Source organism: Haemaphysalis longicornis, unplaced genomic scaffold, assembly GCF_048455015.1.
Source record: "Haemaphysalis longicornis isolate Haplotype H1 unplaced genomic scaffold, Haemaphysalis longicornis Haplotype H1 scaffold_3, whole genome shotgun sequence".
Taxonomy (NCBI): domain Eukaryota; kingdom Metazoa; phylum Arthropoda; class Arachnida; order Ixodida; family Ixodidae; genus Haemaphysalis; species Haemaphysalis longicornis.
The window spans coordinates 216,813,335-216,836,409 of record NW_027526335.1 but is presented as its reverse complement, the minus strand read 5'-3'; the positions used below and the strand labels follow the sequence as shown (position 1 = coordinate 216,836,409).

At 44.4% G+C, this 23,075-nt stretch overlaps 1 protein-coding gene across 1 annotated transcript; it reads right to left on the bottom strand.

Moving 5' to 3' along the window:
* Positions 1-754: 754 nt before the first annotated feature.
* Positions 755-19,165, bottom strand: LOC144175708 (uncharacterized). The gene is made up of 5 exons (XM_077704747.1): positions 19,070-19,165; positions 18,522-18,641; positions 12,262-12,536; positions 4,868-5,513; positions 755-793 (listed from the first exon to the last, which is right to left on the bottom strand). Exons 1-5 carry the CDS (start codon positions 19,163-19,165, stop codon positions 755-757), a joined length of 1,176 nt encoding a protein of 391 aa, XP_077560873.1.
* Between the last annotated feature and the right edge of the window lie 3,910 nt (positions 19,166-23,075).

Below are 23,075 nucleotides of genomic sequence, written 5' to 3'. Positions count from 1 at the left end.
CACTCGACACTACACGACGCAAACACTTCCCTCAACTACACACACGACATATTCCACCACACCCATCATACTTCTTAGGAGATGATGCCATGTTTTCTGTTCAGCGCACCTTTAAGTTCCTATCAGAAGTTCACTTTTTACAACTTATCTCATACCACCCATAGCTTTACCTCTGGTCCTATACACCAGCCACCCTATTTATTTTTTAACCACTCTTGTTCTTCACCCTGGCCCTTTACACCAGCCGTACTCAGTTTTTAACTGATTTTATTTCGTGTTGTCTCCTCATCAAATAACTTTCTGTTTGGCGCTCTTTGCCCGTGTCGGCCTTGCGCCAATAAAATCAAACCATCATCATCATCATCAGAGCAGTTTTTACCAACATGATAACTTTCCTTACACACTGAACAAGTCAGGAACTTGTCATTTAAACACTTGGAGCAGACAACGCACAGGGAAGACATTGAAATGCACTGAGATGCAGTCAGCGGCAACAATCAAAAAGGTACAGGCATTGGACAGACGGGCTCACCTGCCGAGCGAAAACAATATGTTCAGAACCTAGAATCGGTTCGCCGCTGACTGCAGAGAGACGTAGCTCCGATGGCGTTTATGTAGGCGCTGACAGGTATCACGTGGCTGCCGCTGGTGGCACCCGGTAATGACGACGATGCTTGAGCAAACTCTAGGAAAGCCCCCTCAGAAGGTCCGCATGCGCAGAAGGGCGTTCTTGAAAGCTGCATCCAAAGTACATCTAGTTGATCCGGGGTGCCCCGTGGCTTGCCTGGGAATCCTGCCGAGCCAAAACAATATGTTCAGAACTGGGAATCGGTTCGCCGCTGACTTCTTGCGGTTGCACTTCTTGCTGTTGGTTGTTGTATTGTAATTAAATGAGGAGACGTAATTACGTGGTCACGTGACATCATTTATTAGAAGGTGGGTATGATTATTGGGGCGCAGTGGGAAGAGCACCATGTACCTCGCGTTCCGCCCACAGGTAGTGAATGCGTTGTATCAGCAGCTTCTTGACGTAGTTTGAATGAGTCAAGGATACAAGGCGCGTTTGTAGCCCTCTATTCTGTGTCGGCTTTGTGGCGCAGTGGCTAGAGCACCTTGCGTTCCGCCCGCAGGGTCGTGGGATCGAAAGCAGGCGTCGGTAAGTTAAATTGTTTTTATATAGTGTAAGGGGAGGGGTGCGGACTACGATGGACAACTAGAACGGGTGACATCGTGAGTTAAAGAAATGTCTGCATTTAAAAGTCGCCCTTTATACCCGTTCCACAAGTACACGAAAAATGACATGAAGTGCTTAATGCCTTAAGTTTTAATGCCATTAATTCGCTGCTAGACGCAAAAATCTAATGCCATACGCTCTAATGTCATTTTCGGTTTGAGGAGTTCCATACAACTCATTTGCCTTCATGAACGCCTTAAACCTGCCTACCTATGAACGCGATGGGCACCAAATGAAACCAACGAAACTCTCAGCTCCTGAGTGTTGATGCGAAAACGTAGCTGAACCTCGAAATAAGACGTCCTTTTTTTGTATTCTCTTGGTCGTGAAGTTGAGTAGAAGACGATTCACTCGTGCTTTTCTGATGGACATGAAAAGCCAAAACGCCCGTATGTACGAGATCTCGGGCGCACGTTATAGATCCCCAAATGGTCCTATTAATCCGGAGCCCCCCACTGTGGTGCGCCTCATCGCCTGCGTTGCATCAAATCAAATCGAACTGTATTTCAACATCAAGTGATACAGAGGCTTGATGTTGCTTGATGCTTGGCGCGTTAAACCCTACAATCAATCAATCAATGTTACTCATCGTTTTGAATATTTCGGATTTGGCTTCCGCTGGCAGACGATAAGAGCTGCTGAAGCCACTTTTAGCAACGGCTCATACCATTTCTTAGAAAACGCTATTTCTCAAAATGCTTTCTTTCAAAATAATTTTTAACCCTATTAAGAAGTTTTTCTTTTGTCTGAAAAACTCCTAAAGAAGAGTGCATTTCTCTTTTTGAGCATTATCACCATCATGCCGTACAAATTTATAGCCTTTGCGTTTTCGCATGTAGCACGGCCCACCCAAATAATTTCATTCGGTATCTTAAGGCCTTCAACACTTAATGTCATTTTTCGTGAACGTGTGGCACAGGTATTAGTCCAACATAGTTTGATCTTGAGTATGGTGTTGTAAGTGAAATTCTCCACTGTAATGGCAGTATTCCTAGTTAATTTAAAATACAACTTCCATAAAGTGTCCTTTGGTATTTGCTATGTGCTGTTTGCACACCAGACCAGTTGTGTAAAATTCTAACGACCAGCTGACCAAGTTTACGAAATGGCACATGCCTTTTGCCTAGTGATGTCTTGAAGAATTCACTTATATCATTGTGCATTTGGAAGCTTATTTCAGAGCCAAAGTTGATTTCAATCAGTGTTTGACAGGCGACTTGTCGGGTTAATACAAAATTTCAGAACCACAGCAACCTGTGCCTGTGATGACAGCAATGGCATTCTCCCCATCTTCCTATAAGTGCCTTGAAAAAAAAATATCCTTTAGACAATTGGTTTAGGGGCATCCCCCCAAATGAAGTCTCGGCAAAGGGAACTTTCGACATCCACCAGAAGTGCAGCTGTGTGGGTACACATGAAATCTGTACAGTTTTCTCTGAAACATTGCTGTTGAAAAATTCATCCTGGTGCACACAGCTGTGTTTCAGGCAGATGTAAAAATACAACATTGTAGAACCCTCCTTTGTGCTGACTTCTAGATATCTGTTGCCTTGGCTCCTGGAAATGAGTTTTGAGGTCTGGACAACGATTTCTAGCGACCTGTTGTCATACCTTCACGTGTGATATATGCTCGGTGCCGGACGCCATTTAAAAAAAATAATAACAAGCTTTGGTCGCCTTCACAAGCAGTGCCTTGCCATGGGAAAAAATTGGAATGATGTGCTGGGTTCAGTACTTGCTTTTAGCAGCACACATGCTGTGATAGCAGCAACACAAGTGGTCCACAAAAAAAGTATTCGTAATTTCAGCTGTCGCTGTAAAAAGTAATTGTGACTTTGCCTGTTTTGTTTTGAACAATAGAACGCTCTTGTATTAAAAAAAGAAATGTGCGCATGCAGCACGTCAGTTGCTTCTGATTCAATTACAGCCAAGCAGAGAGGCAAATTTCGCTTGCTGGTGGCTTTTCATGGGTTGAATTTTTTCAGTGTTTTTGAAGCATTGTAGAAACTTTATTGTGTTTGTAATTTTAAGAGGTGGTGTTTCATGAAGCATGGTTGTTATTAAAAGTATAGCATTGTTGCCTCATATAATGTGAATTCCCTATGCATATGGTGCATGGGAATCCTAAAACTTCATTTGCACATTGGAAAGTTTGGCTATGAAAATAGGTCATATTTGGAACTGCGCACAAAAATAGAAACTACACTGCATTGTGTGCACCTGCCTTTTTAGTCTTTTTGTGCACAATACAAATGTGAAGGCATCATTTGTACTTGCATGCATATTGTATACGTGAGAACACAGTTTAAGTCATTTAAAGGTAATTTCATGTGGTGGTTGTTTGTGGTACTGTGTGGTCTGCCGCTGCACCACTTTATAGGACCTGGAAGTTTTTGTAAGGTATGACTAAGAAATTAAACAGTTATTTTGAAATGTTGTTTCCCAGTCATACCTTATAAATACACCCAGGCCATATAAATTGGGGCAGTGGGAGACCGCATACCACAAGTCGGTTAGTACCTCCTCAACCAGATAAATGTCTGCCTATGTTCACCTTCAATTTCATAGCGTAGTTTTTCAATTACAGGATTGGGGTGCGTGTTCATGCTCACAACATTTTCCCTCCATGCATCACAAGGACAGGAGTGCTTTTTTTTTCATTCCCTGAATCCCCAAACAACACAAATGAAACAGCCATCATGAAAATGAACTGTATTAAATTGAAAACAATGGTGCAGAATATCTAGTATATAAAAGAGAAAAAATTAAGTAAAGAGACGTTTGCTCGAGTATTATTTGGAGAGGGAAGAAAATTTTTTGTGATTGCCTTCACGGAGCTCATTGTGTTTCTGGTCGCCAAGCAATGCACAATAGAATGTTATCTGGCAGTGTTGTTGTGGCACTTAGTTTGATGTTGGTGCTCCTGCATATTGGTGGTCAAAGGCAACGTGGGCAACAACTTCCGAGCCACTTGAAGCTGATAGAACTTCCTGGATTTCGGCGCACTCAAGTGCAGTTGGCTTAGCCATGCGAATCGCTGATTTGCTTGGCTTCAGCTTGGTTGTAGCGAACCGTGGCTGTTTATCTATTCGAGAATTTTTGGCAGTGCTTGGCTGTGGTAGGTGCAGAGCAGTGGTAGTTGCAGCCACTTTGTTCAAAGCCTGCTCGAGCAAGGGTTTCAGCCAAGATGCCACTTGCTGGTCTACATCAGGCTGCAGTAAGTGGCTGCGGAGTGCATCTATGACAGGGAGGCAGCTTCGAGTCTTCTCAATGCCTTTTTCTGCAAGATGGTTCAGTGATGTTAGTGACCTCATGATGCTTTCCTCAGCTTCATTCTGGTCACTGCAGTCCTGCAAAAGATGGAGAAAAAACAGCCATACATTATAAGACAGAAGATTACATTAAAAGCTGTACAAGTTTTAAATTCACGTAGTACCGACTTGAACAAAACAGTTCTTAAAAAGCGTAAGTGCTGTTTTAGAAAACAATTAGTATTTGCTTATTGTTGCTATAACAAGTTGATGTACACATGCAGATGAAAGTGCTTCCCGTGAGTTAATTATCTGCCAACAGTTGTTATTTGATGACCTTAATTTTGATGCCATGTTCGTGATAATGTCCATGTAAGCCTACCTGAGCTTCTGCTTTTCCTTTTACATCGTTCATGTTCCTGCTCTGCAGATGTTCGGAATTTCTAAACACTGCGTGGATGTGTTCGCAAATGTTTCTCCTTAATTCATTACCGGGGCATGAGCACGTGACATTGTGCACAAAGACGTTGCAATCAGGGCAGGTAAACGTGCAGCTTTTGCTGCATATGGCAGCCTGGTGCTCCGTGACCACGTAGCGGGAAAGGCTAGACTGTAAAGATATAATGTACTGTCCAATCTTTGCTCTCTGGATGTAGTGAGCAGCAATCTTGCAGCCAATTTCATGCGTGCTCCTTGTGTCCCGTGCAAAGGCAGTTTCGGCATTTTTTGCAAATTTAATTATTCGGTCAAAGATTTTGTTTCTTGTGAGCGTTAGTAGCACTGAAATGAGCCGGTCAACTCTTTGGTTTTGTTTGCCATCAAGGTAGCAGTATTTTAGGACCATGTGCAGGGCCTCAAGTCTCATGTTCGTGTTAATGCCTGCCGCTCTTCTGTAGCAGGCTGCCCAGCATTTTGGTCGGTGTCCGTAGTGTTTTTCAATATACTCCTTGAAGGTGATCAGCCCGGCTCTTCGGTTCCTTCCAGGTCGCACCAAGAGTAAAATCCTTCCAGCAGGGCTTGGAACTGGTCTTCATCCAGCGTGCCCATGACTGTCCTGAGGGCCTGCACAGTTGCATGAAATTCTGCTGTTAAGGTGAGCAAACAGTATTTCTTTATGGAGATACTTAAACTCATTTAGGTGCCTGTTAAATGTTGTAAAAGCAGCAGTTGCATTGCTGCTCAGTGTCTTTACATAGCTATTTGTAACTCCCAGAATTCAGCTTCATTGGGCTTTCCATGGTTTGGTCAGTGTATGCTTGAAGCCTGTTTTGTCCCACTTATCAGCCTTTGCTGATACACTGTATTTGTACTGCTTTCCGTGGCTGTTGAATGTCTGCATACATAGAGGGGTACAAGTATATTACTTCGAGAATACATATACCGCATTTCCCGATCCATAAGTCGCACTTTTGTATAAGTCGCACCCCCCTCAGAACGGCAGTTTTTCGGAAAAAAAGAAAAAAACGTATATGAGTCGCACCGGTGTATAAGTGTGTACAAAACGCACTTGTTACTCATGTAAACCCGTAGAGGATCAGTTCATTAGAAAGTTCAGCGAAAGTACGTGGTTGCGGCGGCCGCCGTCTCTGAACGCATCCCACGGTAAGCAGTGCTGGACGTGCATATACCGCCCAAAATCTAGACAGAACTAATTTCTCAAAAATGGTTTATTGATACACACAGATGGCATGTACTTACAGATGGCGTTTAGGCAAAACCATCGAAGCCTTCTTCCTCCGACTTGCTAACAGATAACTGATTCATTTAGACCATAGAGCTGTGCCTCTTAACGTGTGCCGACATCACGCAGCGCACAGGCACGTTTTCGAGCGCACCACAAGCAGCCGCCGTGTACCAAATTAATCCCATACGTAAGTCGCACGGGTAGATAGGCGCACCAACGAAAATTTCATAAAAAAACTACGACTTATACACCAGAAAATACAGTATATCACTTTTGGCAGGTGCAGCGATCTCTGGATGCTTCACAAGTGTGGACACTGTTGCAGTACCACTGCGTTATACTTTTTTCCACATTACTAAAACTTGTGCTGCTAAAAAGTGTGAACGCTGAAAGGGCTGTGCTACCACTTTAAAGACCCCCCATTTTTGTTTTGAGCAAAACATTACTGTTTCTCGAAATCTGGCAGCTTTTGTGGCATCTATTTTGAAGACCAACACCGGCTGGCCATCACCCACGATCATGAATGCTTCAGTCCATTCCTACTGCCAACATTGTATGTATATAACAGCCATTAGCAAGTATGTTATCATTAACACAGGAGATTGGTGACATACCTGTTCCCTACATAAATCTACCACTATTCCCAGCTCTTTTCAGTGGAACACAAATTGCCACTTGTATGCCTTCTGCCAAGTCACAGCTCACAGCTTGACATCATTCTTACCGATAAAAAGTCTGTGTTTTGGAAAAATGGCCGCATGAGAATCGCCCACCTTAATCAAAACGTTGATAAGAGCCAGAGTTGGTACAAAAAGTACAAGTATTCAATGAAAAGAAATGTGATGTTTTAGTGTCCCTTTAGTTGAGGCCTTCTCAATTTCCAAGCCCTGGATAGTACACAGAAGTCTAAAGGTGTTTGTTGGGCTTTGTCGATCATCGGAATAAATGTACAAAAATAAAAAGAAAACTGAGTATTCCTCAATTATTTGGGGCTCATAACGAAGAACGCATCGGGCAGTTGCTAATATTTGCTAAGAGCAAGCAGGGAAGTAATGCTAACAGCGCGTATAGGAAAGTGAAATGGTCAGTTTTTCAGTGACTTGTTCATTTTTGTAAGGGGAATTTTCAGGGCAAAACCGTCGTTCAGTGTTTTTGATGGGTCTATGCGTAAAGAAGGAAGGTTGAAGCAGAAAGGAGGTGGAAGCAAACAGTATGAACTTGACGCTGCCACTTACGTGCCCCTGGGGAGCAAGAAAACAAAAAAGGAATAAAAATCCAACAGAATGAGCACAACACAGCAGCCCACATGCTGCTAAAGGTCATGGAGGACGCCTTTTCATTGGTCTGTAGAGAGAAGACCATGCGAACATCTAAAACTTGAAGGCTACAAGAGTATGCTATGAACACATGCATAGTCAGCCCCTGATTATATTGGCGTCATTCGCCTGCAACCCAGCAGCATGTGCAGACCGAAAAATGAACAAAACATAGAGGGCTTATGGCGAGAAATGTAATAAAAGAGATCACGCACCCCACTCTCTACCGACGACGATGGTTGAACACGAAGCATTCTCGTGATAGATCCTTTGGTTGGCCAATTCCACACTGCGAGTAAGTGCTACTCTGGAGGTACGCACCACTTTTCTAGATTAACCACAGACTCTGGTGTGTGCACTCCTGAGGCCTGACATTTGGGTTTGGTGTGTACGGCACGAACCGGCACCTGCTGCTTGGCGTCCGCTTCGACCGCGTCGAAATAGAGCAATTGGATAGATGCCAGCTTCATAACGCAAGGGGGAACCAGGTTCTATAGACCTTATGCAAAAGCTTGCACCCTCTTGCGGGAAACGCGTGTGCTTCCGCCATGTTGGGGGATTCCCGGATCTCCTGATACCGCTGTGTACATGATTGCCCGGGGTTAGCGACACGCACGTCGGCATTTATCGTTGTCCAAGATGCCCAAATACTGCCGTTTAACTTGCTGTGCACAAATATGATACGAGGACGACCACGGAAATAGCGTACACATCTTTTTTTTTTAATGCAGAGCATTTCAGTAACTCACAATGTCACCCGCATTGACGTCCGTAGTCGTAGTCCGCACCCCTCCCCCTACACCATATAAAAAAATACTATCCGGCGCCTGGTTTCGATCCCTCGACCCTGCGGGCAGAACGAAATGTACATGGTGCTCTACCCACTGTGCCACAAAGCCGACACAGAATGGGAGGCTACAAACGCGCCTTATATCCTTGACTCATTCAAACTACGTCAAGAAGCTGCTGATACAACGCATTCACTACCACCAACTCCCCAAACACTAAACGTTTACGCAATACACCCACCCCCTATGCGACGCATTTACTCGAGTCCCCCTCGCGGGGAGATGGGCCCAATTTTTTTTTTATTTCTCAACGGAAGCATATGACTCGAGCCCTGCCTGAAGTCCCGCAGTAATATTATTCCCTTCCCTTCGCGCAGTAATATTATAGCTAGATCGCATGCATAGTCACGAAACAAATAATATCTGCAGGACTAAAAAGGTCCCAATGTAAGCTATTTTCTAGCCCTGTATTTGCCGTGGAGCACTCCTTTCTGCGGGTTGTTAAGGCGCACTGCATCGGTCAGCTCGTACTTTATCGTGTGGGATGAGGTTTGAGTCTGCCGTTCGTGCTTCGCTCACCCGCGTTTTCTTTTTTGTTGAGGGCTTTCGATAGGCTTTTATGGAAGTACTATGCATTCTTTCGTTTGCCAAACGTTACAGCAAATAAGGAATCCGCGAGAGTTGCAACCTTCATGTAGCGCCATGAGTAGCGCCAGTAACGTACGTAGTAATTCCGTGTATCGGTCGTTTACCAATCGCCGCCTGCTGTTCGACCGTAACTTATTTTCCCAAGATAAAATTTTTCGAGAGGAATTTTCTAAGTGCTACTGTGTACCCAATTTTGTTGTCCACGGCGCGAGTAAAGGACGCTCACCGGTCGCCGCGAGGCACGCGCTCATGAGCGCTCGGCATTTTCTCGCTCTTTATGGTTTTCGCAGTTTTTTTTTGCTTAAGCCTTTGCGTGTGCTGGAGACACTCGACGGTTGCCGTGAGGCACGCGCTCACCAGCAATGCATAACGCGTTACACACCACACACGTTACGTGCGACACATTACGGCCAGCTGCAACTGCTCCTCTGTTAAAAAATGTCAGGTATGCACTTTATTTATTTTTTTGCAGGTTTCCTCTGCGCCCCAGATGATCCTTAGCGTATAGCTATATCGCGAGTGCCCCCCCCCCCTCCCCCATTTCAACCTGAGGACAGCCGGCAAGTTTCGAAGCGTTTCAGGAATGATTTTCTGATAAGCCTGCAGGATCCGAACCAACACGGATGTACTTTCAATGGTTTCGTTCCCAAAGCCGAAAAAAACATCCTCCAACAGCTTCCCTGCCGGTCCCTCCCTGACTGCTTTTTCGATGCATAATGCGTATTTACGAAGTCGCCCACAAATGTGGGCGACAGAGAAAGGTCCACAGATCACCTGTAGCTCACTTTGCTGCGCTTAAATATGAATATAAAAGGATCGCCAAGCCGAGAAAGCCCCTCATACGCTCTGTAACAAGCAATCGCGCGACCGCTATCCCCCAACATGGCGTCGCGGGCTCGTTTCGTTTTTCTTCCGGTAGATGGCGGCACTTTTGCATAAGGTCTATTCCGGCCACAAGAAGCGTTTTTTTCTTTCACTTTTTACCCACAATCATTCACCATCATCATCAGAGAAAGGTGGCTTTCCTGCAGGACGTATTGGCGTGCAACGGCATCAGCAAAGACACTAAAGCCGTAGACACTAAATGTCCTTGGATATCTAAGCACATCTTATTGTGTCCTGAGATGTTTTTCTCCAGTGTCAATAGGCACTGTCATCTTTTCACTTGGCACACTTTGCTTTGCGATCTGCCTGAGCGCTTCCAAATGGCTTTGATTTATTTCCTACCACAGCGGCGCTGCTTTTTCTGTGGCCATGTAGTAGGAGGTTTGGTGACATTGAAATTTGTGGCTCTCCTATTAATGTTCACTTCTTTGGCTGCGTTCTTCCGCTCCCTTCCTCTGCAGTGTACTTGCGTGGAGAGCCACCTGTCAATACTACTGAGTTTATGCTCATGCTATGGACTGCTTCGTGCAATGGAAAGCTTCCTAAGGAGCTGTCTTTTCATCCCAGGTGCCAGCGTTGATGCAGGCTTTTTGGTGAAATGGATATTAACTTTTGTTACCACATTTATTCAGACCAATCACCAGTAACCAATGGTTTAAATAGACGATTTCACATTGTTTTTCGCGGACCTCGCACCCCTAAGGGGGTTAGTTTAGGCATTGCACATTTAGAAACATTTTAAATGTTCTATCTATAGCGACATTCTGATTTTTGAGAGGCAGTTTTTGTAAACAAACATGTTCATGGTATTGCAAAAGGCAGTGTGCTGCCGCACTTGCGAAAAAGCATGTTGCTCTTATTTGTACTGCATTTACGTCACATTTTAGTGATTAGAAAGCTCCCAGGAAGTGAAATATCAACCTTGTCTACTTTGCAATCTGACAGCGCCAAGTGGTGATGGTTACTCGAAATTGATGCCAGCTATTCAGTATTGAGCTTTGATTGGGAGTCCAGGTAGTTTTGTTGTGCCAAAGCCTATTTCCGAAGGTCCGCCACATTTCTTAGGTGTGGACCTGGCATTTTCAGCCAGTTTCCATCAGTTCTGGTGCTATTTTTGCATTACCTAGATTTGAGCCGATTTTCCATGGCACCTGTGTTGCCCACTTGTGTTCCTTGAAAATGCATGCTGCTTTTGGTTTCGCTTCACCCACACCTTACTTCTGGGATAAGACATCCAGGTGAAAGCTAGAAGATAACCCTCATTGGTAGGATATCAGTCCAGGCAAGGAGAGGGCCTCAAATCGACCTTGCGTGTCGCCAGCTGTTTCGTTTCCATATGTGGGTGTTTACGGATGCGTAGTGTTGGTTTTAAGTAGAACTGCCAACTGTGACAAAATTTTGAGCACGCTTGGTATTGTTTCGTTTTAAAAGTGTTACGTGGTTCTGAAATGCAGGAGGCTCTTAGCATTGAACAATTTTTCTTGCGCAACAGCTCAGTGAAAGCTTGCTGGGCAGCTCCTAGCGCAGTGCAGCTCATTCCTGCTAGCAGAGCTACAGTTGCGAGTCCTAAGATGATACTAACCAGCACATGTAAGTTTTCATAGACAAGGGATGATGAAATGATGGTGAATGTCCACAAGCATTCGCAACAGAGTTTGTTTTAATTTGAAGCATAATTTTCGCATCGTGTTCTCGTGCAAAACTTTGTGCTGGCTGTAAATTCAAAGCGAGCCATTGGCAAGGTTTGTTTGCATCATCTGGGGAGGAATTGGTGTCTGTAATATTGTCAGAAGTGCCGGATTTCATCCAAAGGACCATCCCAAGTTGCAGTTTGGAACGAAGGTTTAGCTTCACTGCATTTCAAGAGCGTAACATACACCAAGATTGTTTAAATTTATCTGATGAACTATTTTGCACAACTGAATGTTTATGCACAACTTCTTTATCATTTTCTTTGAGTTCTTGACAAAACTAGTAATTTTTTCACCACTGTTTTTTAAAAACATCTTAAGGACTGGTGTCACTAAAAAAGGAATTCAATCATCTGCGTTTTATGTTGCTGAATTATGTCCTTCACCAATTTATTTAACACAAGAAAAGTGTTTTCTTGGATGCCTAAAACTTTGTCAATTTCCCATGGCAACAAAAGAGTTAATGTTGTCACATTGAAACAAGCAATTGGGCATCCCACAAGTAGTTTGGTCATGAAGCCTGTCATATGCCCTGTCTTGTAACTTTTAAGAAAGTTTACAATTTGGATCGAAGGGTTAGTTAGACTCTCGTTCTAGTTAATGCTGTTAGTCTATAGTTACCGGATGGTAGTTTCAGTTTTATTTCCAAAGTTTTGCTTTTGGAACAAGATTGCTCCTCTATTCTTTTTACTGGAAAACAAAAACATGGGTCCAACCTCTGAGGAAGCATCGTAAATACCTTGTATGTGAATGCTTGAAGTTGCTTGTCTGGCACGTGTTTCCTGATGTCCTCACGCCAGTTTTTATCGACATGCCAGGCACAGAGCAGGCGGCGCTTGGCATCACCCATCACCTCCTGCCAGGCGTTGTAGAACGATGGCGCGTCGTCGCTCATGAACACCTCTGGTGTGATTGTTCCAGTTTTTTCCTTACTGGCTTTGAAAAAGGTCAGCATTGCTTTTTTGTCGACACGATTCCTAATGCAGTAGGCCATGAGAAAACCTGCGCCGAACTCATCTACGCAGACCATGGTAATAAGCTGAAAGTCAAAACCTGCAAGGTGGGGAAAAAAACTGATTACATTAGTGGTATGTCCAGCTTTGAAATACTCAATATTTATATTTTGAGGTGCAACCGATGTCATTGACGTGAATTTTCTTTTATTTTTTTCCTTGCTTGCTTGATGAGTTGTCACATCTGTATTGTGGTTCCCCAAACCCCTTGCTTTGGCTTGTCTACGAAAAAAAATAGTTGTCTCTCCCCCTCTCTTGAGTCTTTTGTTACCATGTACGTGGAAACAATGTCGAGACAATCGCAATGCTTTTGTTTCTTGTGGCAGTGTCTTTTTCTCTTGGCAATAATCAATAGCAATATTCACCAAGCTTTATTTTATGCTTAGGTTCACAATACAGGTGGTGCTGTTGAAAGAGCCTGTATTGAGGTTCTGTTAAGAAGTGGTAGTGGGTGGCCTCGTTCAGTGAAAATTGTTTGAATAAACACGTTTTCAACCACTGCGTAGTTTTTACACTCAAGACGCCATAGCGTGTACAGAGGGTAGGGTAATAGGTTATTTAACGTGAAAAACATACAAAACCTATAGTTGAAAAAGCAAAAGATTGCCAATTCAGGATAACAACTCATATTCACCCAATTATGTGCCCTTGCTTCATATAATGCTTAATCTTTAGGCTATATATAGGTGAGAAAGGAGTTTCTCTTTAAACCTATATGATACCAAGATTCAGAGCATTTAAACTGGCTCATCCTTAGCTATAGCTTATATGGAACCCCCCCCCTCTGTATACATGAGATTAACTCATTTAGTTTAATCGCATTTTTAGAGCTTGAAAAAAAGTAGTCGAGCTAAAGGTTTGTATGGGACCACATATATGTCATTAAACTCAGGGTAGCTTCAGTGTTCCTGATTTGTTTTGTTCTTGAGAAAGCGAATTTTGGGTAATTTCACTACTTTCTTGCTTAAGGGGGGACGTGGCTTTCAAAATCAACTTTTTTATGTCTTTGTGGATTTTGATGAACATTGGTACAGCAACTGGAAATGCTTCTGTAATAACACAATAAAATTTTCAAGGTAATATTTATATAACGTTTTTGTTTATTAAATTTTTTTTTGTTCCGCTTGTACCGAGCTTGAGCGACTTATAAAACATGGTAGAAAACTTGTTCGCGGTACTTTGCATTCCGAAATGAATGGACGAGGTCGTGGCAGTTTTAGAATTTTTTTTACAACACAATGTTTTTTATTTTTTATTTTTTTAGAGGTTAATGTGCATCAGGCATGTCGAGTGTGAACGACTATGTGAATAAAAAAATCACAAAAAACAAATCTGAAAAACCAAGAGTGTCACGACCTGAACTGTTCATCAAGGAATGTAATGCAATAAACGGAATCAAAATAGACCCAGCAGTCACGAAGAAATCCTTGGAACAAGCGACACAGGTGGCAAAAAAAAGTGTTTTGAGAAAACGGCTTCCTAAGTTGCAACATAGGTTTCGCTTATCAAAAGTCGTCACGGTTGTAGCCTTTCATATCCTTTTGAACGTAGGGCTTCTAAAAGGCCTTGCCTTGAAATTGTAGTGCCTTTTACAGCCTTTCTCTTTCCTTTTTTTGTAGGGCTTAACGCGCCGACGCAACGCAGGCGATGAGGCGCGCCGTAGTGGAGGGCTCCGGAATAATTTTGACCACCTGGGGATCTTTATCGTGCGCCGAAATCTCGTACACATGGGCGTTTTTGCTTTTCGCCTCCATCAGAAAAGCCACCGCCGCGGCCGGGAATCGAACCCGCGACCTCGTGCTCAGCAGCGCAACGCCTTAGCCACTGAGCCACCGCGGCGGGTCTTTCTCTTTCCACAAAACATCATTTTCAGCTCCTCTGTGAAGAGTACATAGCCCAGTTAGCAGACCAAACTGAGGGGGAGATGGCTTTCAATGGGATTTCAATGCCGAGTAGGTTAGCTGGTTGGCTGTATAGCACTGGACAACTTCCCTTTGCAGTGTTGTCCCCATGGCAACAAGTGAAGCATTTTTTTACTCAAGTTTGAAAATTTCTGGCTTCTTTTGTTTTATTACTTTACCTGGTGCAGCAACTTAGTACTCATACGTGCAGGTGTTCATTGCCAAAAGTTTGCATACCACAAGGATGCCAATGAGCCACTTTGAAGCTTGGTATAATATTGTGCATAACTCCAACTTTGATGGAAGGTTTTTTTTTCACTACTTTTGACGTTCAAGGCATCCATTATTTCCCGCACCACAGTCAGTATGCCCTAAGCCATAGATTATTAGAAGTGATTATTAGAAGTGCACGGGAAACGTTGCGCAAGAAAGAAGGCACGCTCGCGCGCATTGGAGCGCACGCTTACCGCGACATATTGTACTTTGATTATCCCTGATATGGCTTGTCAGGTCGCTTTTAAGATTAAATCTAACGTCGCAGGCATTAAGTACAACTACTGGCGTTCAATAGTAACCGGTTGAGCAGTTATTGTGATGCTCCAATGCGCGTCGGCTATGCCGTGCGCGCCGCAGCGTTTGATGCGTCGACCGTTTCTTTCCCAAGGCTAGCGAGCCCACAATCAAAACGCAGCAATAACTAAGCGTGTAAACATTGCAAATCCGACTAAAAGTTCACTTCACGAACCGCTATCGCCAGCGCGCCCACTGCGTCACCCTCCAGGGTCTGGCTACGGTAGAGTCACGAGCCACACAACTTCCCGCAATCTGGCTCGTGATCTCAGGCCTTCCCATCGCGATAACGTCCCTGTTTAATACCACAGACTGAACAGAAACTTGGCCGAGCGAAGCAGTGAAAATGAACTCAAACCGCCCACGCTATGCAGCTCAGGCGGCCGGCGTCTTGCATTCCACCGCAACACCCAATCAGGAGGGTCGTCTTAGCCCGGCCTGACCGGAGGACGAATAGCACTTCAGCATCTATTTCTAGCTTCGTTTGTGCGTCGTTTCTTTACCTGCAACCGAAAATTATTTCGTAAAGTCGAGAACTTGCTATCATTGGGACTGTTTGTTTACAAGCAGTTGATGCCATAAATTTGATGTGTAAAGGGAAGCATTTCCCAGAAGCTCCCATGAGATTGTAATTGCACCAGCCGCAGTGCTCGCCTGCTGATAATTTAGCAATGAGCTATAAGTTCATGGGAGAGACAAAAGCAATAAAATTCTGGGAGCTCTTGGGGAAATGCATTTATTTCATGGCAAAAAAAGTGTGTGATTTTCACCTGCGAGAAAATTCACGCATGTGAAAATTCACGAAGGTGACCCAGAAGCCGCTGAAGCTCCGGTTTTCGCGCATGCAAAAACTGAAGCTTCAGCGGCTCCTGGGTCGTCAGCATCTTCTGACACCTCTTGTGCGCCGGAAACTAATCGTACGATTTCTTCATTGTTCAAAATCTCTGTCGTGTTGTCGTATGTGTCGGTGCTCAGATAGTTGTGGAAGCTCAGATCTGTTGCCACCTCGTTAAGCTGTCGAAGTTATTCCCAGGAACTGGACGCAATTTCTTGTTGCTCGTGCTGAGGGCTTGTGGAACTCTAAATACTTTATTAAATCGGGAATGGCGAATCTATTTTGTTAGTTCGGGTTCATAAAAGCATTGTCGGCCATACGGACACCTGAAAGGGAATCTGAATTTGTTCGTTAGATCGGGAAATTCACAAGATTGGGTTTCGTTAGATTGAGTTTTGACCCATCGCGGTGGCTCAGTGGAGAGGCGTTGTATTGCTAAGTTTGAGGATGCGGCGACTGCTTTTCTGATGGAGGCGAAAAGCGAAAACGCTTGTGTGTACGAGATTTCAGCGCACGTTAAAGATCCTCATGTGGTTTGTATTAATGCGGAGCCCTCTACTACTGCACACCTTATCGCTTGCACTGTGTTGACCCGTTAAACCCTACAATCAATCACTCAATAGATCGAGTTTTGACTGTATATTGATCCATGCTGTAACATCAAACAGTGCACATGCAGCTAAAGTCACCTTCAGTGCCCACCTTTTGGGGCTGACATTATGATGATGCATGTCATGTTGTCAAACGATTGGCTTCTGGATCTAAAGGTCACACATACACTTATGTGCTGCCGTTTGTGTGCCTTGCTTTCCTGCATAGCTGGTGTGTTATGCAAAAAGCCATCTTTAAAACATGTACATGCGGAGAAAAAGTAAATATACAGGTCCTGCAGCGATGCCACATATCTGGTTTGGAAGCAAGATTTGGCAAAAAGGAAAATAGATGGGGGGAGGGCAGGGAGAGAGAGAGTTTTTGAAAAAGCTTTGTGGACCCCTAAAATGCCCTAATGGACACCCAATTTAGAACCACTGCCGTGGATGTTTGCATATCAATCTCCAAGTAGCTGTCGCTAGTGGCCTAGGTCACTGACTGCTTATCTTTTCATTTATGTCAGAAAAAGAAAAAAATATTTTTTTTTATTTAGCTATTGCTGTGCAGTGGAAAATATAAGGTATGGCAGTACACACGCGTAAGTAAAACTGCAGCAGAGCTGCCTCGTGCAGTGCTTCCTGTGTTTTCGTGTTTGTAACTTTCTTCGTTTACCCCACCATTCTTACTATTATACAAAGAATGTGTGCTGAATTTAAGCTAAAAAAGTTCGTTCTGCAGACTTATAGTCCCTGTTTAGTTTCTATTGAATTTTTCCAGCCTCATCCAGTTTCAACATGCTTTCGACATTACGTCTTAAGTTTAGGGCATGAAAGTAGCTGGCGGGTCGGGTCGCTTGGTCATTCTTTTTTTCCTAATTATATAGCTTATTTGAGTGAAGTTTATCTTAAAAGTGGTGTCAATGTTGTTCTAACGAGGGGATTTTTCGAATTAACGTAACTTGCGTTTTGTCTGCATGGAACCTTTAAAATAGAGGCATATAGTACCCAGTGTTGAACGTACAATTCTTGAGCAAGGTGACCATGTGTTGCAGCAGCAATTGTATAGCTTCTCCGTGAAAGCGGCCCAGGTTGTGCTATTCTTACCATTGAAGCCTTTGAAATGCTCCGCTATGGCATATGCTTGTGTATGAAGTACTAAAAGTGCAAGGCTAGTATAGCGTACATTTGTTTAGTCACTTCTTAACCTTGATATTTCAGGGATAAGGGATAAGTAAAAATGTCCGCTGTAACCTTATGACTAGTACTGTTCATAATGCAACATAATTCACTGAGCACTGTACACGAAATGCTTATGTTGAAGGAAACAATGTTATACTATAAACTACACCAAGATGACACATTTGAGCAAGTTAAGTAAGTTTTTTTTACCAGCAATGGCAGCCTTTTCATTTTCAGAGAGCAAAATGTGGCCGAGCTTGAAGTTGTGGCCCTTGTGTGTGCTTTGATACTGCACACTGACTGCCTTGTCGCTCTCGGTGACTGTCATTGATGCAAAGCACCTTTGCCTACATTTCACACTGCCCTGGCTTTTCAGATTTCGCTTCCCTGTGCCTGTAGAAGACAAAAACATTATTTCACATATATGTGTTACTTTTACTTTAGTGGCATAAATTTTGTTGGAACTTTTTTCCTCGAGGACAAAGAAGTGATCTCAGATGTTAGTAGAAGATGCCAATAAGGATTGATGGCGGCGATCAGACGTGTTGTCTGTGATACAGTCGAGCCCGCTTATAACGAACCTGAGCGTCACACCGCCTCCGTTCGTTGTATCCCGAAGTTCGTAGTAAATGGGCCATAGTCAAAAAATTATGTCAAAACACAATTTGTTTTTTCGCAAACAAGTCCGTGATGGTTGCTTGTTTCTGCAGTGCAGACTTGATTAGGGCGGTCTCTGCAGTTTATTTAGAGCAGCCGCGTGATCTTCGCCGAGGCCCTTGGTGTAAACAAGTTGTTTAAGGTTTTCTATGTAGCCCATTGAAACAGGCGCGCTTATTGGCGCAGGCTCAGAAGTTTCGTCGTCGTTCGCGTCCGATGCCCCGTGTCGCTTCATTAACGATTAACATTAACGATTCCTCCGCACCTTACTAACCGTACCCTCGTCTGTGCATGGTTCCGCAGCGTCAGGATCTTCATCGGCACAAACGACATCGTCCGAGCCGAGGTCATGGCCAACACGTCGGAGTCGATGGCTCGCTGCCACAAATCGCCGCCGGACTGGCCATCGGAAGCATCAGGCTCGGCTTCAGGTTGTGTGTCGACGAAGCCTCCCTTACCAAAACAATTCCGCACGCAAGTGGCTGTCACCTTCGATCAGGCAGCCTTCACCATCTCTACAGCTGAATACAGCGAACCTCGAAGCGGCAAGATGGCTCCCGGGCGGTCAACAGCTATGATAAAGCGCTCCACAAAGCGGGGCCTATACGATGACTTAAATGCACGTATTATTCCCAAATCAAGCGGCTGAACTTTCGAAGTGGTATTGGGTGGAAGGAAAAGCAGGGTAACTGCCGTCAGGAAAGTTTGCACGTGGTGCGCAAAGCAGTTATCCACCCCGAGCAGCACGCGCCTGCCTTGCCTCTGCATGTCACGGTCGAACTCGCTGAGCCAATCCCCGAATAAATCGTGCATCATAAAAGCCTCACGTTGTGCGTGTAGCGCACGGGCATATACCACCTAAAGAAACACGGCTTTTTCGACTTTCCGATGACGAAGGGCACGTGGCGGTCGCTGCCATCCATGTTAGTGCCGGAAGAGCTGTGACGCCAACTTTGATATGCTTCCCGCCAGTGCACGTGTCGCCTTTCATACCGTGCGTTTTATCCGGCAACATCTGGTAAAATAACGCAGTTTCATCTGCGTTGTAGACACCTCGCTTCGCATAGCTTGCAATAACTTCTCCGTTTTTTTCAAGCCACGCTGGAACCTCTTGGTCACTTGCGGATGCCGCCTCGCCGACAATCAAATTAAAAACAATGCTGCCGCACCTTGAAGCAATGTAGCCAGCTATTGCCTGGGCAGAAGTCGGGAAAATCCCGATCTGCCCGTTTTGCCTGCGAGGAGGTTCAGGAAAGCGACCTGCGCCGGCAGAGCTGGGCAGAGGCCGTCATTTAAACCCACATAGCGGCGCCGGCCATTTGCTGTAACCGATCGGCAGAGCTCAAAGACGTTCGTTTTATGTGGGATTTTATGCCATTCAAATAACGTATATTTTGACGGTCACGAGCGTTTTGTTCGTTATAAACGAAAGTTCGTTTTAAGGGGGGCCGTTATATGTGGGCTCGACTGTGTAACGTAAATACAGTTCTTTTCCCTTTACCGAAGGCGTTGCAGTCCCGACATAGTGGTGCTGAAATCCCGTGGGATGAATGAATGACGGTATGTACGCAACGGTTGCGAGCAATGCCTGGTAAGAACTGACACAGACTTCATCATGACAGAACTACGACCGGAGCCTAGTGGAGATTAACTATACCGAAAATGAAGTGCTAAACATGCTATTATAACGAAGCGGAGATTGCCATTCTGAGGATGGAGACAACGAACGATAAGATTCTCAACTTTACCGTTAACCTAGACCAACAGTACAGCGAAATCGGGAAGACCGACGACGTTGAACCATTTCTAACTGGTATGGGCGCTGAACAAGAGTTTATGGACATTGCTGAGTTCCGTGGCTACATTGCAGCATGACAATCCATACTGAAGCAAGCGATGCAGTTCCCATGTGGTTTCCCAGGCACTTTGTCTCAAGTATGAACGATCCGCATGCCATAACATCCCTTTTACCTAGCAACGCCGCATCAGTTGACACAGTGACGTTTCTCAGGGCGACACGTGTCTTCAAGCGTCAAGCAACTGCACAAATGCATCCACCAGTATCGAGGACTCTACTAAGAACACCGAGATGCATAGAAAGACGCCGACAGCTCAACCTGAACTGGGAGCACAAGGTATGCCTGCCGAGAAGTATGCATGCTCTGACGTCGTGCTTGACCTCGCTGCACCAACCTACGGTAAAATAAGTGTACCGAAACCGCCGGGCAACATGAAAGGTTCCCACAACCGAGATGCTAGTAGCTCCGACCCTGGCATCCCTTCTAAAAGTAGTGATTCTGATGAGAAATACTTCAGAACGAAATCAATTCCCTGACTTCCTCCAGAAAGCAAGTACAACATGTGGGACTGCACAGAAGAGCCTGACTGGTACAAACACAATTGGCCAATATGTGAAAACCAAGCCAGAGGTGACATCATCTGCGATAACGATATGTTCCAGAAACAACGTTTACCTGACATGGATGTTGTTGAATAGGTAGAAACCTGAACTAACCAAACGTGGCTGAACAAAATATGCAACGGCAGAAGGAGACTTGAGAACAACATTTGCGCCACCACCGGATTTGCCTTTCAGCTGTCTTAGTGCCCATACAGGAAGGTGGAACAATTAATTTGCGGCGCAAACAGCATGCTCGGAAGGCATCAGGGTCATCACCGCGAGCATGGCAGCGTCCACTCTTGGAGGGAAGAGCAGGAACACGAGAACCACATGAACGTGCCCCCCACTCTTCGCAACACTTGGAAATACAGGCGCAAGAGCCCGCAGCGGCACGACCGTTTGTCCACAACCATTACAGAACGACCTGACAGGAAGACCCGTCACTTGTGGAAGTATAAGAGCAAAGGCGTGCAACGACAATACCGTGCGCAGCCATTGTGTTATTTGTTCATCGCGGGGGGAGGTTGTTGAAATTTTATTTCCCAGAGGAGAAAGAAGTGGGGGCACAGGACAGTAGAAGAGGTTGGTGGGGAACGATGGGGACGATCGGACGTACTGTGTGTGTACTATGATGTAAATACAGTTCTTTTTGCCTACCGAAGGCGTTGTAGTCACTTCAGACAAATGGCGTGAAATCTCTTCGCGGGAGCTCACCCTGCTTAAATTTAAGGAATTTAAAGGTCCTTGGTTCGATCCAGGGTTTCAGCACTACTTTGTCGCGACCACAACACCTTCGGTAGACAAAAAGAACCGCATTTACATCATATTATTACACACATAGTACATCCGACATCGTTCTTCACCAACCTCTTCTACTATCCTGTGCCCTCACTTCTTTGTCCTCTCGGAAATAGAATTCCAACAAATATAAAGTATTTAGTATCAGAACAGTAGGCGTGTTTAAGGTTGTTCGTTTTCAGGTTGTATATTATCTGAAAATCGTGGGGTAAAAATCGGGTGGTATTTTTCAAACTGATAATTAGGGAGAAATCAGGCTTTTTTGTGAAACCATTTGGAAATTCTGGATTTTTCGGGTTAAATCTACATACGTACTGAGTAATACACTCAGTTTATTTTATCAGTAGACATCACGAGCTTCTTAACTGTAATGCATTAAAATTGGCGTTTGCTTCAAGCTATTCATAGGCGAGATATCAGGGTTTTCTAGCAAATACTTTCCAAAATTTGGGGTTTATTTCGAAATGGATCTGTAATGATGGCAGTAATGAGCACTAATAGCTTGTAAAAAAATCATTGTTTTCACAAAAAGCCGGTCATGAATTTTTTAAACGTCTTGTTTGCGTACATTATCATCTGCACACACAACATGTTGGTCTCCATACAAGGCCTTTCTGATTATTGAACATGTCTCACCTGGGAGAAAGTTCTTTCGACATCACAGCTTCCATTACCTAGGCACGGCCATGTCAGTATAGCATTTGCTAAAGAGTTGCAAGCTGGGCGAGTTGGAAATGCATCTTGAATGAAACCAGGCGCAAACGTAACAGGACGCAGAAAGGAGTACACAGGACAAGCGCTGGTCTAACAACTGAAAAATTTATTAGGCAGAAAAGAAATATCTAGGCAGAAGATGCCACACCCCCAAACACCAAAAAACAAACAAAAAAACCGCAGAAAACTGCGCAAACAATATGGAACATTGCATGCCAAAATGGAAAAACAAACATGCGCCAAAATCAACTCACGAGCCCCTGAGATACATGATCTCTTTTGCATGAAGCATTACACTTGCTTGGCTAACGCACTTATCTTTCCTATCATGAATGTGGTACGCCTCAACGATTTCCCGTGTTATCTGGCGATTATGCTTGAACAAAATGGCAGTCTCAGAAAAATTCGGAGTGCAGCCACATTTCTTGCAGTGAGAAGACAATTGCGACGAGGCTGCCCCTTTCAATGATAACTGATGCTCACGTAAACGCACATTCAAGCACCATCCAGTTTGTCCCACGTACGTGCGCCGGCACGGGAATAGGGGAATACTGTAAACAACACCCATAGCGCATGACACATAGCGGTTATCATGTTTAACCTTACATCCTACTCTTTTTCTGCCAGGACCGCCGCTTGCCCTACTAGCAACTCTGGCACAAATAGAGCGTAGTTTGTTGCGGGCGGTTATAGCAACCTGAACACCGTATCTCGAACCAACTCTCTTCAGCCTGTGCGTGATGCCATGAACATACGGAATGACAGCAATGTTTCTTTTTGTTTCAGCCACATCTTCAGCAACCTCTTTCTTTGTTCCAGACTTAACCAGTTTCACAAGTTTTTCGCAAGCCCATGACAACACTGCTTCAGGAAATCCAGCCTGCCGCAACTTTCGCACTTGCTCTACGAAACTGTTTTCC

Excerpts from the sequence above, each read along its gene's own strand:
- LOC144175708 (XM_077704747.1), bottom strand. The coding sequence starts at position 19,165 with ATGGATGGCAGCGACCGCCACGTGCCCTTCGTCATCGGAAAGTCGAAA. Across the intron at positions 12,537-18,521 it reads GGAACCATGCACAGACGAGG|CTTATTACCATGGTCTGCGT; the intron begins GTACGGTTAGTA and ends TTTGACTTTCAG. Across the intron at positions 5,514-12,261 it reads AGGAAACACGTGCCAGACAA|ACCAGTTCCAAGCCCTGCTG; the intron begins GCAACTTCAAGC and ends CGCTGGATGAAG.